Consider the following 19,288-nt stretch of genomic DNA (forward strand, 5'->3'; position numbering starts at 1 on the left):
ACACTATGAGACGTCCGCCTCCGGTAGCTGAGTGCTGAGCGCGACGGACTGTCAATCCTAAGGGCCCGGGTTCGATTTCCGGCTGGGTCGAAGATTTTTCTCCGCTCAGGGACTGGGTGTTGTGTTGTCCTAATCATCATCATTTCATCCCCATCGACGCGCAAGTCGCCGAAGTGGCGTCAAATCGGAAGACTTGCACCAGGCGAACGGTCTACCCGACGAGAGGCCGTCGTCACATCACATTATTATTATTAACACTATAAGACAAGTATTACGGTTAAAAACTGTTTGTCTCGAGGCAACGTAAGTGGAGGTTCGCAAATTCCCGGATTTTATTCATCCAGAATCTGAGAATGAGGGCAGTTAGTGACTTCCCCTTGACACCGTAAAACATCTTCTAAACTTTTTATCCCTTAGACACTCTTCCTTCTCACAAAATGGTTAAAGGAAAAAAGTTTATCGCTTACTGTGTCTCCGCTGCTCGTGCAGTGGAACTTCAGCACGACACATGACGTTTTAAGTGAATTACTTCTTTAACACTAATGGTACTCGCAACACAGTTGTCAGACAATATTCACATATACCACTGAATGTACCTGAATAATCATATCATTTTACGACTCTTAGTTTAGAAGATATGAAGTCATAAAAATTTAGATGCGTGAAAAACAAACGGTTGCTTGAAATTGGGTCCAGTAAAACTTGGAAATCACGCGTGACGTTTTAATTTATTACTTCTTTACTACTAGTTCTACTGGTAACATATTTTACAGACGGTATCTACATGTATCTTTAAATGTACCTGCAAAATTATATGGCTGTATGACATATAGTTCAGGAGACATGACGCAATAAACATTGAGCTGTGTGATAAACTAGCTTATGTCTGAAACGCAACGCGTGTTACCGAGTTTATTTTCATCCAGTGTTTCATAATGAGACCACGCAGCGACTTCTAACAAACTTTAAGCATAATTTCAAACCTTTCCTAAACTTCCTCTCGCTTACACGCTTAAAGCAAATAATTGACGCATTAAATCATATATAATTAGACGTTTCAAGCTGTTTTATACGCGGGAGTTCGATTCTTTAAAGAATCGGGGGTTTACTGGTTGGTTAGAAATGATTTATCTTTTTCATAAATGTGTGGCAGTCACCTGAAGATAACAGTTTATTGAAGAATGGTAATGGCGATGGACAATTAAGTGATCTGAATACGTAATACATGGTTGTTAGTTTTTATTTCAGTGTTTTTATCTTACCACACAGCCAAGCTCACTTTCAACATGTCACCTGTTGCCAAAATAGCTTTAATCAGATGCATTCATACCACAGACGTCATAATCAAAACACTTTTGTAGCAACAACAGTAACTGATAACCCAAGAACTGAGAGAATTCGTAGAAGTGTAAAAACTTTCTGCGTTCAACTGACCGCGACCGTGTATTTCATTTCTTCCTTCGCCTCAGCACGAATCTTGTTTTCGGCGCCAACAAGGGGCTGTTTTTGTTCCCAAGGAAAACAGATCCCACGACTCGAAACCACATGAGAGCCTGTACCGGTCACACTTTACGAGGTCGATCGAATTTAGACGTGAAAATGGTGGGTATTTTTAACTCTTCTAGACAATGGCTGGCCTCTCTACCCTTCGCTGCGAACGAAAGAGAACTGATTTACGTTTGCTTTTAATGAGATATGAAATACACACGAACAAAATACGAGAAGACATGGCTATTTTACTAATATATTTAAAAATAAACCGCAAACAGTTGCCCGCATTTCTAAGATAAGAAATAAAAAAACTGACGTAACTGGCACAGAGGAAATATTTGTTAAGTAATAAGGCTGTACAACCGCCACGGTCTCTACCGATGTGCTCTGGGGATTATCTGTAATAAATGCGCTCTCGCTGTTCCCGGATTCTCCCACAAAACTCATTTCGAAATACCTTTATCTGTGGTTAGTGCTGATTTCTCTTCAGAGTTCAAATAAATTATTGAAGCTGATGTCGATCAGATCTTGTATTATTATTATTGCACACAAAGTATTTTGTTACAATTGGTTTCACACTCACTCGAGTGTAAACCAAGTGTAGGTAAATATTGTGTGTGCGCAGCTACGTACTGTGTGTGTGTGTGTGTGTGTGTGTGTGTGTGTGTGTGTGTGTGTGCTTGAGAAATGTACATAATTAGAATGAATTTGTCAAGGACACCACGAGACAGAACAATCACCACGACCATACAGTCTAGTTGCACATGGTCAACGGGATGTTCCTGTAGTACCTCCATCTCATCATGATCCCGCAGTGGCTCGGTAACTAGTTAACGGTACTCTAAATTGCATAAAAATTTTTAAAAAAGCGGCTGGTTGCATATTATGCATAAATTGCTACTTCTTTTAGTGTCTCATTTTCTAATCTAGCGCCCTCAGCATCGTCTGACTTGATTCGACTGTATTCCATTACTCTTGTTTTGCTTTTGTTATGTTCATCTATACCTGCATCTACATAGATACACCGCAAGCCACGGTACGGTGGGTGGCGAAGGGTACCCTGTGCCTGTTCCTGTTCCTCTCTCAACATTAATCCAGTATATTATACATTCCATACAACTGTTCATATAAGTCCTTTGCCGTGTATGGCACAAACACAATGTCATCTACAAATCTCAAAGTTTTAATTTCTTCTCCTTCAACGTTAATTCTCTTTCCAAATTTCTCCTTGGTTTTGGTTACTCCTGCTCATTGTGCATATTAAATAACATCAGGGAGAGGCTACGACTCTGCCTCACTCTGTTCTCAACTACTGCTTCCCTTCCATATCCTTCAACGCTTATGATTGCCGTCTTGTTTCTCTACAAATTTAGATAACGTTCCACTTCCTGCTACAGTCAGAATTTCGAAGAGTGTACTCCAATCAACTTGTCAGAAGTTTTCTCTAAATCTAAACTTAAAACAAACATAGATGAGTCGTAGATTCAGTATGGCCTGGCGTGTTCCAGAACTCAATCTTCCCCGAGGTCCGCTCATACGAGTTTTCCATTCTTCTTTAAGAAGTTCGTGTCAGTATTTTGCGACCACGACTTTTTAATCTGATGGTACTGTAATGTTCACCCCTGTCAGCACATGCCTTCTTTTGGATCGTAGTTTTAGTGTCGTAGGTGAACAGGATGGAATAGACAACACTGTTGGATGACGTTATACACGGCCAGATCATTGTCAGATTGGAAGATGGCAACAATCTGTATGCAGTGGGCCAGAAGTAGAACGTAATCGACAGTTTTTTTTTACAATTGTTCAGAATATTCAAGAAGCGAGGAAACACCCAATGGCACTACAGAAAAGTCGACCTCGTGCAATAACTCATCGTCTGTATCGTTACCTTGTTTTAAGCGCACCGAGATGGCCAAAAGTCACAGTATCTGCGTTAGTTAGAGACGTCAAAAAAGACTCGAGGCTATATATCTTCCGTCAGACTGCGCGCTTACAGACTGCGCGTACCAGTACCTGTCCCCATTATCTGAGATGGTGCATTAGAGTAGTTTTAGAGCACTTTCTGCTGAGTGAATGGGTGATTATTAAAGTTTTAATGTAACAAAAGTTAATCTCTGCTCTATTACGTGAATCTTATTTGGTGATACCTTTACTGCGTACCTGGTACGCGTTGGGTCTAGTAAGGCTCCAGTTACCGCTACCACATACACGGAAAAAGATCTGGCATCTCACGTAAACTTTTTCACGGATTCGGTGGCTCACTTCACATTACAGCAAAACAAAATGCAGGACTCGTGAGAACATATCAGAGCAGGTACGGCATTCTCTCAGAGGTAATTAAAATTCTTTTATATTTGATTTACATTTGTACACCAAAGCTACACGACAGAACAGAAACAACATTTTAATTTTAAAAAAATTGTAACTCGTTGCTGAAGCCTTCTGAAAAATAAATAAATAAACTATGATCATATCTCCGCAGCAAGAGTGACGTTTGCGTTTCTAAGTAAATATTCCTTTGACGATAAGAACCGCAAACGAAGAAATCCACTGGCATAAACGACAGTTATAAAGAGTAGATGGTAATGGCCCGGTGCCTGGAACATCTCGGAAACGGCAGACTTGGTCGTCTGCTCGTGTTCCGCTGTCGACAGATTTATGGAGGGTGGTTAAAGATCGGTGTAGGCGACAGGACGTTGGAATGGAAGTCCATGCCTCATCACAGAACGTGGAGATCGGAGGCTTTCCCGCTCTGTAAAGCAGGGAAGGCGGCGAACTGACTTCAAGCACAACGCTGGTGCAGCCGCAAGTCTTTCGGAGAATATAGTCGGAGAAGTCCGCTTACCCTCCCATCAGGCAGAAGCTAATGCTGGGCAAGGATCAGTTTGAAAATCGGCCAAAGCATATTCTAAGGCAAGGTCCCGGAGTTTTCCTAGCGAGTTGTGGGGAAACATTAAGATATAAATCTGAATAGACGGAAGGAAATCAATTCTGCTACTATGGAATGGAAGGCCAGTACGTTTTAAATACACTGGTGTGCTAAATTTACGAACGAAAGTAACTTTCGAATGAGATATCATTACCAAGTAACACACCTCGATGAAACTTATACCGTATATGGAAACAACTACTACAGTATAGCACAGTATACTACAGCACAGTACAGAAGGGAACTGAAATAAATACGTAGTGGGACGAACAGATATGACATTTTTATTCAAAGACAATAATTCCACTATAGTTACCGCGATTTACGATAGTTCCGTGAACATTACAAACAGTGGGACACTGTTCTTAATTGGGTGTGTTTTCATCACAGACGGCAACGCAAGCTCTGCAACTTGTTTCCACGCTGGTCACAAGGAGTTCTTGTGGTAGGGCGTTCCATTCCTCCATCAATGCGGTTGACAATTGCTGGATTGTAGTTGGTGCTTCTTGACGGGCTACAACGTACCTAGCAAAAATATAGGGGAGGGAAAGTATCCACACCGGCCGAAGTGGCCGTGCGGTTCTAGGCGCTGCAGTCTGGAGCCGCGAGACCACTACGGTCGCAGGTTCGAATCCTGCCTCGGGCATGGATATGTGTGATGTCCTTAGGTTAGTTAGGTTTAACTAGTTCTAAGTTCTAGGGGACTAATGACCTCAGAAGTTGAGTCCCATAAAGCTCAGAGCCATTTGAACCATTTGAAAGTATCCACCTTGGTACAACAAACATATTAGGAAGTTACTGAGAAAGCAGAGAATTTTGCACAGTCGCTTTAAACGTTGTCACTGCCTCGCTGACAAACAGAAATTATGCGAAATGAAAGCAGCTGTCAGCAGGACAATGAGAAATTCTTTTAACGAATTTGAAAACAATATTTTATCTGCAGATTCTAAAAACAACCCCAAAAAATTTCGGTCGTACGTAAAATCTATGAACGCTACAAATAATTCAATACCTTCTCTTGCTGACAGTACGGGTAATGTAACTGATTATGATAAACAGAAGGCCAAAATTCTGAACCTAGCTTTCAAAAACTCGTTTACGGTAGAGGACTGCAGCACCATTTCACCTTTCAATTATCGAACAAACACAAGTATGGCTGACATAGTGTTTAGTGTATCTGGGATTGTAAAACAGTTAAGATCCTTATACGTCAGGAAGGCATCTGGCCCAGACGGTATCCCCGTAAGATTTTATGTTGACTATGCTACAAATATAGCACCATTCTTATCCGTCATCTGTCAGAAATCATTGGAAAGGCGGAAAGTTCCACGGGACTGGAAGAAGGCGCAGGTCATAGCAATCTATAAAAAGGGTAGAAAATCGGATGCACATAATTACCGGCCAATTTCACTGACATCGATTTGTTGTAGAATCATGGAACATATTTTGTGTTCAGACATAATGACCTTTCCAGACTCTGAGAAGTTCACCTGCAGAAACCAGCACAGTTTTAGGAAACAGCGGCCATGCGAGACACAGCTGGCCCTCTTTGTGCATGATATACAACAGGCTCTAGATACCGACTCCCAGGTTGATGCCATATTTCTCGACTTTCGAAAGGCGTTCGACTCAGTTCCACACTGTCGCTTGCTCCAAAAAGTGCGCGCTTACGGTCTATCCGATGACATATGCGGTTGGATAGAAAGTTTTCTAATAGAACAGAACAGTCATTCTGAACGGGGTTACTTCAACAGAAAGCGTAACGTCAGGTGTGCCCCAGGGCAGCGTAATACCTTCTCTGCTTTTTACGATTTACATAAACGATCTAGTTGATGGTATTTGGCTGGTTCAAATGGCTCTGAGCACTATGGGACTTAACATCTATGGTCATCAGTCCCCTAGAACTTAGAACTACTTAAACCTAACTAACCTAAGGACATCACACAACACCCAGTCATCACGAGGCAGAGAAAATCCCTGAGCCCGCCGGGAATCGAACCCGGGAACCCGGGCGCGGGAAGCGAGAACGCTACCGCACGACCACGAGCTGCGGACAGGTTGATGGTATTGACAGCGGCATTAGACCGTTTGCCGATGATGCTGTAGCCTACAGAAAAGTAGTATCACACGAAAGTTGTGAACAAATCAATGAGAATTTGCAGAAAATAAATGCGTGGTGTAATGACTGGCCGTTATCTCTCAATATTAGTAAGTGTACCCAACTGCGTATAACAAGGCGAAAATCCCCATTAATGTACGAGTACAAAATAAATGCCCAGTCTTTGGAACCGTTAACATCCGTCAAGTATCTGGGTGTGACTATTCGAAATGATCTCAAATGGAATGATCAGATTACACAAGTAACGGGTAAGGTGAACTCTATATTGCGGTTTATTGGTAGAATCCTGAAGCGATGCAGTCCTTCAACAAAGGAAATAGCTTACAATACGTTAGTTCGTCCAGTCTTAGAATATTGTTCGTCTGTATGGGACCCTTACCAGTTGGGTCTGATTTAAGAGATTGAGAAGGTCCAAAGAAGAGCGGCAAGATTCGTGACTGGTACATTTAGCCATCGCGAGAGCGTTACAAATCTCAGAGAAAGTTTGAAATGGGACACACTTGCAGATAGACGACGCGCTAAACGGAAGGGGCTGCTCACTAAATTCCGAAATCTGATCTTCACCGAGGATGTAGAGAATATTATTACCACCAACTTTCAAATCGCGTAATGATCAAGATAAGGGAAATTAGAGCTCGTACTGAGGCGTTCAGACAGTCGTTTTTCCCCCGCGCGATCCGCGAATGGGATAACGGTTGGGGGGTGAAATATGACTTTTGCGCGAATTGTGCCCTCTGCTACACACCGCTTGGTGGCTAGCGGAGTACATATGTACATATGTAGATATGTAGAATACGTCTCCCCAGAGCATGCCACACGTGCTCCATGAGATTTAAGTCGGGTTAATAGGCTGACCATTCCATTCGCCGATATCGCCTCGTTTCAAGCGTTCCTCCACCGGCAGTGTTTGATACGGTTGCCCACTGAAAGAAAGGTCAGAGTCGAATGCGAACCTGAAGAGATGCACAGGGGAAGAGAGTAAAGTGTCACTATAACGTCGATTCAGTGATTTGGAGGGGGGGAGGATTATTACGCCCATGCAGCATTAACATTATTCCTCATCGCACTGTAACACCTGAACCACGAAAATGATTACATTCGACAATGTTGGACGTACCCCCATATGACGAGCGGTCGAAACACATAATGAACCCAGGAACATTATCGAACATTATGGTTTTGGTGGCCTAGGTGTTATGGTGTTGGGAGGCATAGCGTTGCCTTGCTGTACTGACAGCACCATTTCCATTCGTCTCATTGTGTACTTCTTTCGGTTATCTTTTGTACCGCAATGTAGCAGTACTTTCTATGTATGTTCAAAGTTTCTTTGAGCTATATTACCTGGCAGTGAGACATCATTTGAAAGTTGCTTTTGTCCTTCAGTTTTGCAGAACAGTGTCCAGGGTGACCTACAAGTCCGTTAACATTTGAAAATGTACTAATTCACGAAATAGTATAGGTAGATAGGTAAAAACTGACGCACGTGCCCAAAATGACATGAGGTTTCGGTGGAACCGAAAACGAACACGAAAACTGGCCAACAGACGACGCTGGACAGCAACAAATCAGGGACATAGCATGATAATCGTGTACAAAAATGAGCTTAGTAAGAGAGGGAGTCAGATCGTCCCTAGCTTGGCTGACAAAGACCTGCTGGGAGGTCTTTGTCAGCATGGAGGATGGCACTTCACCCAATATTACTACAATGTGGAAGATACGTTGCGCACATCGTTTGTTGAGGATCGCGCGCTGAGTAGCGACGTCCGTCCTGCTTAGCCTCCCAGATCCCCAGACCTCAATCCGTTTGATTATTGCTTGTGGGGTTACCTGAAGTCGCAGTCTACCGCGATCGTCCTACTTCATTACGGATGCCAAAAGACAATATCAGACGGCAGTTTTTCGTCATGCCTAGATATGCTGTGCAGTGCTGTTCACAACACTGTCCCTCGACTACAGGTGTAGATGACAAATAACGGTGGACATATTGAGCATTTATATGGTATTGCAATGCCTGTGTTATTCTGCATGCGCAAAGGAACTTTGCATCGTAACAGAATAACACAGGCACTACAACATCGTATTTATCTGCCGATACCAGGCAAGCGACTTTCAAGTATAACGTCTGACCTTTACGGGAATATACGTAATGGATGTACGAGTACAGGTCGTAGACGCATGGTTAACGACTTATGGAAGTCTAGGTCTAGCCGTGAGTCGTGCACGGATCGCCAAATGGTGAGGGGACAACTCGCGATAAGATGGAAATACGAGTTCCAGTCCCGGTCAGGCACAGATTTTCACTGTCGTCATTCCGTCCTACAGCTGACGGTAGTCCTTATTCGCAATTGTGAATTCATTTGAAGTGCGTCTTCTTTTCTGTTAAAGCTATTTTTGAATTTTGAATTTCTCCGGGCTTTCTGCACATTGAAGCAAAATGTCACGATCCGCGTGTTGCGCCGTTTCATTTAAACACTTCAGCTTGCTGAGCTTCTCGTTGTCTGAAAATTAGCTTCGTTTTTATAACCGCTGAGGATGCCTCCAGCATTAGGAGTCGAAACGTTAGGCGCAGATACATTCCGTAAACAACGGCCTAATGCCCATCTTACCAAAATAGCATGAATTGTACGATCCACTGCACCCCTCCACTCTGTCCTACGAGTCCAGAACACACACACGAGCTGATATCGTCCGAGCATGATGGCTAAGCTACAAAGCTTTCTGATAGACCCCTGTTGTGACGTAACAAGACTGTTACGCCACACTGAAGTAGCCGAAAGAAAGGCACGCGTACACACACGCCGACGGGCGTGAATTCTGGAACAGGATAACTATTGAATGGTAGCAAGAAAAGTACGTAGCTGCTTTATACTTAACTTTATTAGTTGATGACTACAGCGTTCTTCATGAGACATTTGTACTATAACTCTCTAACTATGTAAGGCTAATGGCGCCTTGCTAGGTCGTAGCCATGGACTTAGCAGAAGGCTATTCTAACTGTCTCTCGGCAAATGAGAGGAAGGCTTCGTCCGTATTGTCGCTAGCAATGTCGTCGTACAACTGGGGCGAGTGCTAGTCCGTATCTCGAGACCTGCCTTGTGGTGGCGCTAGGTCTGCGATCACACAGTGGCGACACGCGGGTCCGACATGTACTAAATGGACCGCGGCCGATTTAAGCTACCACCTAGCAAGTGTGGTGTCTGGCGGTGACACCACAACCCCTACTTGAAAGCTGACGGTGCGGAGAATCAAACGTGCAATAGAAAACGAATTCACTGAATAGGAAATGGTGAGAAAATTGTAGCACAGTGTATTGAATGCTGCTCCTACAAGTACATATAAGTTCTAAGCTACCCAGTGAGCTAAATAGTAAGCTTAGTATTGACAGCATGGTGCTATTCACTACAAACAGTCGTTGGTGAAGCCTTTATCTATCCTATTTTTGTTCACAAAGCTAGTTCAGCTCGCTGGACGGATTTACGACCCAGCGAAAGAAAAACCAAAGCAGAGCTCACGTGCGTGATATCACCCTACTATACTAGGACACTTTCGAGTGCTTATAACATTGCCCATTCTCAGTGGAGTTCAAGTAACCCCAACGAGGCTACAACGTGTGACTCTCGCATATTGACGTGATTAGAAACACAGGAAGAGTTTATTGCTGTGACATATAGCGAAAGAATTCACACAATTAATTTTTTCTTGAAATATACACACAACAAAAAAGGTTTTGCATCACCTCGGCTCCGAGAGTTCCGGAAACTGTACAGAAAATTGGAATAGAGATCAAGATAAACATCCTTTCCGCCCTTTTTGTTGCTCACCAAAACCGCACATTGCATGTTGTACCACCATACAACGAGACCTTCAGAGGTGGTGGTCCAGACTGCTGTACCCAGTAGAACGTCCTCTTGCATTGATGCATGCCTGTATTCGTCGTGGCGTACTGTCCACAAGTTCATCAAGGCACTGTTGGTTCAGATTGTTCCACTCCCCAACGGCGATGCGGCATGAATCCCTCAGAGTGGTTGGTGGGTCACGACGTCGATAAACAGCCCTTTTCAATCTACCCCAGGCATTTTAGATAGGGTTCATATCTGGACAACATGCTGGCCACTCTAGTCGAGCAATGTCGTTATCCTGAAGGACGTCATTCACAAGAATTGCACGTTGGGGACGCGAATTGTTGTCCATGAAGACGAATGCCTCGCCAATGTGCTGCCGATATGGATGCACTATCGGTCGGAGGATGGCATTCACGTATCGTACAGCCGTTACTGCGCCTACCATGACCACCAGCGGCGTACGTCGACCCCACATAATGCCACCTCGAAACAGCAGGGAGCCTCCACTCGCTGGACAGTGTGTCTAAGGCGTTCAGCATGACCGGGTTGCCTCCAAACACGTCCCCGACGATTGTCTGGTTCAAGGCATATGCGACACTCATCGGTGAAGAGAACGTGATGGCATTCCTGAGCGGTCCGTTCGGCATATTGTTGGTCACATCTGTACCGCGCTGCATGGTGTCGTGGTTGCAAAGATGGACCTCGCCATGGACGTCGGGAGTGAATTTGCGCATCATGCAGCCTATTACGCACAGTTTGAGTGGTAACACGACGTCCTGTGGCTGCACGAAAAGCAATATTCAACATGGTAGCATTGGTGTCAGGGTTCCTCCGAGCCATAATCCGTAGGTAGCGGTTATCCACTGCAGTTGTAGCTCTTGGGCGGCTTGAGCGAGGCATGTCATCAACAGTTCCTGTCTCTCTGTATTTCCTCCATGTCCGAACAACGTCTGTTTGGTTCACTCCGAGACGCTTGGACACTGTCCTTGTTGAGAGCCCTTCCTGGCACAAAGTAATAATGCGGGTGCCATCTAGACATGGCTGGGCTTCAGACAACACGAGCCATGTATCTCCTTCCTGGTGGAATGACTGGAACTGATCGGCTGTCGGACCCCGTCCGTCTAATAGGCGCTGCTCATGCATGGTTGTTTACATCTTTGGGCGGGTTTAGTGAAATCTCTGAAGATTCAAGGGGACTGTGCCTGTGATGTAATATCCACAGTCAACGTCTGTCTTCAGGAGTTCTGGGAACCGGGGTGATGCAAAACTTTTTTTGATGTGTGTATGAATCTCAACGTAGCCTATGATAATGACGGTAGCTGAAGAAATGATTAGAAATTTATTCCACAGCCTGGGCTTGAACCAAAGACTCCTCGCTTACTAGACAAGGGTGCTAGTCATTATACCACAACAACAGTACAGTTTAAGTAACACAATAAGTTGAGGACGTGAATTGAAGTTTGTGTGTGCGGGGTGGGGGGTATTGGACAAGAGTAGTCTGTACAAAAAAAAATGGTTCTGAGCACTATGGGACTTAACATCTTATGTCATCAGTCCCCTAGAACTTAGAACTAATTAAACCTAACTAACCTAAGGACACCACACACATCCATGCGACCGTAGCAGTCGCGCGGTTCCGGACTGAGCGCCTAGAACCGCGAGACCACCGCGGCCGGCAGTAGTCTGTACGGGTGAGTTACCTAAACTGCTAAGGTGGTATGATGGCCAGCATGCCTGAGTGGGAAGCAAGGAGATGCAGTTTCAGCTCCTGGCTGTCGCAGAAATTTTAACTCATTTCTTCAACTTCCATCATTATCGCATGTAGCAGAAGCTTTTACATGTATCATACTACTCAATATGAGATTGTAAGCCACCCTTGATACGAATACTTTTTGTTTATTTATTTTCCCAAACTAGCTCCAGCAAAATGCCACCACCATCGGTGGTTTGTTTATTCTTTTTACTTTAAAATAATTTCTGTTTGTTGCCTTTTTTTCGCATACGACATGTCCTGTTAGTTGGTCGGCTTTTAGTTTATCGCCAGCCGGTGTGGCAGGGTGGTTCTAGGCGCTTCAGTCTGGAACCGCGCGACCGCAACGGTCGCAGGTTCGAATCCTGCCTCGGGAATGGATGTGTGTGATGTCCTTAGGTTAGTTAGGTTTAAGTAGTTCTAAGTTCTAGGGAACTGATGACCTCAGATGTTAAGTCCTGCCGGCCAGAGTCGCCGAGTGGTTCTAGGCGCTTCAGTCTGGAACCGCACGACTGCTACGGTCGTAGGTTGGAATCCTGCCTCGGGCATTGATGTGTGTGATGTCCCTAGGTTAGTTAGGTTTAAGTAGTTCTAAGTTCTAGGGGACTGATGACCTCAGATGTTAAGTCCCATAGTACTCAGAGCCATTTGAACCATTTTTGTTAAGTTCCATAGCGCTCAGAGCCATTTGAACCATTTTAATTTATCTGAAAACGCAGAGAAAGCATAACTTTCCAGTTTCGTAATAGTTCAGATGTTACTCCGTCTTACTGTTGCACAACAGGTCGAATATGGTCAATGCTGTTAAGGAACAGTAATACTTCTTTCTGTCTATTTATGCACACTACATAGTTCTTATTAGCGTTGAGGGTACTTATCAATCCTCACACCAAACGGCCACCCTACGCAGGTCATCCTGCATGTCGCTTCCGTTTTCTAGAGTTGAATCGTTGCTATATAGAACGGCACCTTGCATCGGCTCTAACAGTCGCTTGTTGTATTCTCAAATTTAGATCTGACGATTAACAGCGACGTGTTTTTTCCTGTCGGTTAAAAAGTGCTAAATATAATCAAAAATCTGCCCCAATGCTCCGTAAACTCGTGCTTTATTCACCAAGTCACAATAGGAAATTGTATCGAGCGCCTCCGGGAAGTCGGGGAATATGGCATCAACAACGGTGACTTTATCTACTGCGTGTTGGATCTAATGATGAACAGAGCTTAGTCCCAGAAGACTTCGTTTGCGGAATCCGTATGGAGAGTTTTATTGGTGTCAGTGATATAAGCTTACAATTATGTAAAACCGTCCGACGCCTTTTTTGGAATCGGCAATGACTTGGGCCTTTATCCTGTAGTGCTATATCTACAATTGCATCCGTAATCTACAATGCACTGTGAAGTGCGAGACAGCGGATAATTCCCATTATACCTCTAACCACAGTATGTAGCGCGGGAAGAATGACTGCTCGAACGCCTCTGGCGCGCTGTAAGCAGTCTAACCCTGTCTTCGCGATTCTACGGCTGCAGTAGTGGGAGTTGCAGTATATTCCTACATTCCTTACTCAATGCTGGTTCTTGAAACTTTTTAAGAAGACTTTCGTCCGATACTTAGCGTCTGTGTTGAGACAGCTGGCACATGATATTCTGTAGCGTCTACCACGGGTGAAACGAACTTGTCACCACACGTGGTGCTCTTCTTTGTATAGTTCAATATTCTTGAGCAATGTTCGAGTATGGGTCACAAGGGTGTTTTGTGAGAAGTCTCCTTTGTAGACAGCTTGCATTTTCGCAACATCTTACCAATTATGGGTGTCGGCCACCAGCTGTACCTACAAAGGAGCCTTCGTGATCCTTACGTTTCGTATCTCCATAAACAGTTACTGCCAGGTATTTGTATGAGTCCACCGACAGCAGTTGCTACTCATTGATTTTATAGTGGTAGAACAGTGCATTTTTTTCGTTTTGTGAAGTGCACAGTTTTACATTTAGGAACAATTAAAGCAAGTTGAAAATCTTCGCACGACTCTGAAATCTTATGAAGATGTAAACATAAATTTGTACTGCATTTTTCTGGTGGTACTTAGTTACAGATAAAAAAAGTCTGACGTTACTGCTAATATTGTTTGCCAGGTCTTAACATACAACAAGAACAAAATCAAATGGCTCCGAGCACTATGGGACTTAACATCTGAGGTCATCAGTTCCCTAGACTTAGAACTACTTAAACCTGACTAACCTGACATCACACATCCATGCCAAAGGCAGGATTCGAACCTTCGACACTTCCCTGGGGCGCACCTGAAGTGTCTATCTATCGATGATACTGCATCCGAGATAACATGCTGAGTTCGCCCTACAGAAATTTTTGAAATTTTGTGGTAAGTTCCTATGGGACCAAACTGCTAAGGTCATCGGTCCCTAGGCTTACACACTACGTAATCTAACTTAAACTAACTTGCGCTAACGACACCCCACACACCCATGCCCGAGGGAGGACTCGAACCTCCGACGGGGGTATCCGCGCGGCCGTGGCAAGGTGCCTAAGACGGCACGGCTACCCCGCGCGGCTCTCCCTACGGAGAAACCCTTAACACAGACACAAATTTGGCTTGATGTCGGTAGGAGGCGACTCTGAGTGGGCGTGGTGCTGTGCAGGTGAGATGACGGTGAGCTACCAGTATGAGGTGGCGTCGTCGACGAGCGGCGGATTCACGCGCCTGCTCTTCATGTGGCGCGGCAGCCTCTACAAGCTCATCTACCGCGAGCTGCTGCTCTTCGTCGTCTCCTTCGGACTGCTGAGTGCGCTCTATCGGAACGCCTTCACCAAGGACCAGAGAACGTGAGTACGCACTTCTCCTTTCTTTCTTAATTCTTTACATCTAACAATAGCTTTGGGCCACCACTATACAGAATGCCCAATACATTTGGGTTCAAAATTATACGGATGTTTTTGTTGTTGTTGTGGTAGTGGTGGTCTTCAGTTCGAAGACTGGTTTGACAAAGCTCTCTTCGCCTCCTCGCAAGCCTATCGGACGACAGTTTTGTTTTTCTCAATGATCGCATGCTCGCGAGTAGCCCCCGCCAGAAAAGGCGAACGGGGGCTATTTGTTCTCCGGAATATTTTCTCCGAGAGGTTGCCATCGACATTAAACCGTATAGTATAGCTTCAAGTCCTAGGGGGATATAACAGTTGCAGTTTCCCGTCGTTTTCATTCGTTCGCAAAACCGACACAGTAACGAAACGTTGGTTAAGACCAGTCAATCATCCAGACTGTTGCCCCTGCAACTACTGAAAGGATTGCTGCCCCTTTTCAGGAACCACATGTTTATCTGGCCATTTCACAGATACAGTTTCGTTATGGTTGCGCCTACCATTCGGCTCTCTGTATCTTCGAGCCACGAAAGCCAGCGCACCTCGGCGAGGTCCACGGTTTATAGAGAGATACAGATGTCTGAGCGTGAGTCAAATGAAAACCTTAAATATTTTTTAAAATATTATTTAATGTGAAGAAATGGTACAAAGCTGTATCACTTTTCCACATAATCTCCCCCACCCTCAATGCAAGTCCTCCAGCGCTTACAAAGTGCATAAATTCCTTTAGAAAAAAATTCTTTTGTTAGTCCGCGCAACCACTCATGCACCGCGTGGCGTACCTCTTCATGAGAACGGAACTTCGTTCCTCCCATTGCGTCTTTGAGTGGTCCAAACATATGGAAATCACTTGGGGGCAAGGTCTGGTGAGTATGGTGGATGCAGAAGACACTCAAAATGGAAGTGAACCCAGGTTTGCCGGCCGCGGTGGCCGTGCGGTTCTAGGCGCTGCAGTCCGGAACCGCGGGGCTGCTACGGTCGCAGGTTCGAATCCTGCCTCGGGCATGGATGTGTGTGATGTCCTTACGTTAGTTAGGTTTAAGTAGTTCTAGGGGACTGATGACCTAAGATGTTAAGTCCCATAGTGCTCAGAGCAATTTGAACCATTTGAACCCAGGTTTCGTCCCCAGTAACGATTCTTGCAAGGAAGCCACCACCTTCTCGTTCAAAGCGCCGAAGAAGTTCTTCACAAGCATCAACACGTGGTTCTCTCATTTCAGGAGTCAGCTGCCGTGGCACCCATCTTGCAGACACTTTGTGAAACTGGAGCACATCATGCACAATGTGGGTGCTGACCCATGACTAATCTGTAAACATGCTGCGATGTCATTCAGTGTCACTCAGCTTTTTTTTTTTTTTCAACTGCTGCCATGTTCTGTGGAGTCACAACTCGTTGTGCCTGACCTGGACGAGGAGCATCTTCCACTGAAGTCACACAATTTGCGAACTTTCTACTCTATTCGTAGGTGTCCTGATGTGAGAAACATGCATCACCGTACTGTACCTTCTTTCGTCGATGAATTTCAATAGGTTTCACACCTTCACTACGAAAAAACCGAATAACAGAAGGCTGTCCTTCCCTGGTGCAAGTCGCAAGTGGGGCGGCCATCTTTATACTGATACTGCGACAGTATGCGTGCATCTGCACTATGCTGCCACCTACAGGCCATTCTGCACGCAGTTTGTAGCACGCTTACCAACTTACAGGATAATGGCGCGAAATTTCGATTTGTTACTACAAATTTAAGGTTTTCATTTGACTCACCCACGTAGTTGGTATGAAACAGAGTGCTTCGAGGTAACGAACCAATGGTGAGAAATGAGCATCCAGTTTTTTTTTTATTCACATAAAAACCTAACAACTTACTGAAAGTTAGCTCGCAGCCATTGTTGATCGTGACATGGGATGTAGCGAAGGCTGTGCTGCAACAGTATACGAATAAACCTAAATGTTAAGGTTTAGGTTTACTAACACTCTTTATTCCGTATTCATTGGGTTGACAAGCGGTGAACAGGAAGTACAGAATAACATAGTCCAAAAACAATCCGGGTCAGAAGCGGTAGTTGTCTTCTCGGCCACAGGATCCTGGCAGGTTAGGCGGCGATCACCTAGAGGGTGTGGCGTTTGTCTTGTGGCGACCATTCGCAGCTCGCAGCGCCATCGGCGGTAAGGGGGGAAAGTCTGGACCGATTTCGGACAGTTGTGATAGCTCCATCTCGCCGTCCGAGACGGTAACGTCACTGAAAGTACGTGTATCATGCACATAAATGTGAAACAAAGAGCTACGAGTTACAGAACAAAAGGCAGTTGCAGCGATCAAAATGCAGTCCACAAAAATCGCAGTATTAATGAAGAGACATATATACACTACTGGCCATTAAAATTGCTACACCAAGAAGAAATGCAGACGATAAACAGGTATTCATTGGATAAATACATCATACTAGAACTGACATGTGATTACATTTTAATGCAATTTGGGTGCATAGATCCTGAGAAATCAGTACCCGGAACAACCACCTCTGGCCGTAATAACGGCCTTGATACTCCTGGGCATTGAGTCAGAGCTTGGATGGCGTGTACAGGTACAGCTGCCCATGCAGCTTCAACACAATACCACAGTTCATCAAGAGTAGTGACTGGCGTATTGTGACGAGCCAGTTGCTCGCCCACCATTGACCAGACGTTTTCAGTTGGTGAGAGATCTGGAGAATGTGCTGGCCAGGGCAGCGGTCGAACATTTTATGTATCCAGAAAGGCTCGTACAGGACCTGCAACATGCGGTCGTGCATTATCCTGCTGAAATGTAGGATTTCGCAGGGATCGAATGAAGGGTACAGCCACGGGTCGTAACACATCTGAAATGTAACATCCACTGTTCAAAGTGCCGTCAATGGAAACAAGAGGTGACCGAGACGTGTAACCAATGGCACCCCATACCATCACGCCGGGTGATACGCCAGTATGGTGATGACGAATACACGCTTCCAATGTGCATTCACCGCGATGTCGTCTAACACGGATGCGACCATCATGATGCTGTAAACAGAACCTGGATTCATCCCAAAAAATTACGTTTTGCCATTTTGCCCAGGTTCGTCGTTGGGTACACGATCACAGGCGCTCCTGTCTGTGATGCAGCGTCAAGGGTAACCGCAGCCACGGCCTCCGAGCTGATAGTCCATGCTACTACAAATGACGTCGAACTGTTCGTGCAGATGGTTGTTGTCTTGCAAACGTCTCCATCTGTTGACTCAGGGATCGAGACGTGGCTGCACGATCCGTTACAGCCATGCGGATAAGATGCCTGTCATCTCGACTGCTAGTGATATGAGGCCGTTGGGATCCAGCACGGCGTTCCTTATTACCCTCCTGAACCCACCGATTCCATATTCTGCTAACAGTCATTGGATCTCGACCAACGCGAGCAGCAATGTCGCGTTACGATAAACCGCAATCGCGATAGGCTACAATCCGACCTTTATCAAAGTCGGAAACGTGATGGTACGCATTTCGCCTCCTTACACGACGCATCACAACAACGTTTCACCAGGCAACACCGGTCAACTGCTGTTTGTGTATGAGAAATCGGTTGGAAACTTTCCTCATGTCAGCACGTTGTAGGTGTCGCCACCGACGCCGACTTTGTGTGAATGCTCTGAAAAGGTAATCATTTGTATATCACAGCATCTTCTCCCTGTCGGTTAAATTTCGCATCTGTAGCACGTCATCTTCGTGGTGTAGCAATTTTAATGGCCAGCAGTGTATGTAGTTTGGAGGTATTACATTCAAGGTGCCGATAGCCACATTTTCTTCTTTGTCTTCTTGGCCCACTCTTCAAAACGACGAGATTCAGGAATCCATTTTCTGTCTGTCTTGTAGCTGTTAGTGAAGCGAACTGAAGAAAAGTTTACATTGCCGATCTTTGTATACGAACAAGGCTAAGTACGAGCACACCAATCAGAATTCATCCTCTCATCCTCTAATGACCTCGTGATCGACGGGAGGTTAAGCGCTAATCTCTCCTGCTCAACAGCGGCAGCTACTCTCTATGTTAATACCAATCACACAGCTCATTCACAAAACTAACGTGATTTGTGAAACGATCTATCGCCCCTAGACCAAAATTTCACTACACTTTTATGTTCATCTCGGTGAGAACTATAAGCAAAAATTCGTGTTTCAAACAGACCGCTGGTGATAAACGAGTACAATTTTGCGGACATGTTACATTGATAGTCATCTTCATTTGCTTATTTGCTTTTTTCCGTATTTCGAGAGGTC

The 19,288-nt window shown here is 44.9% G+C and overlaps 1 protein-coding gene across 1 annotated transcript in view; it reads left to right on the top strand.

The window, feature by feature from the left end:
- The window catches only part of LOC124721565, a 640,226-nt gene that overhangs the window by 171,319 nt on the left and 449,619 nt on the right, over window positions 1–19,288 (top strand). The window contains exon 2 of the mRNA XM_047246603.1: window positions 14,787–14,970. Within this exon, the coding sequence (XP_047102559.1) occupies window positions 14,792–14,970 (179 nt within the window). The 5' untranslated portion in view covers window positions 14,787–14,791. The remainder of the gene's footprint in view (window positions 1–14,786; window positions 14,971–19,288) is intronic.

The sequence above is a fragment of the Schistocerca piceifrons genome, chromosome X, assembly GCF_021461385.2.
Source record: "Schistocerca piceifrons isolate TAMUIC-IGC-003096 chromosome X, iqSchPice1.1, whole genome shotgun sequence".
NCBI lineage: Eukaryota > Metazoa > Arthropoda > Insecta > Orthoptera > Acrididae > Schistocerca > Schistocerca piceifrons.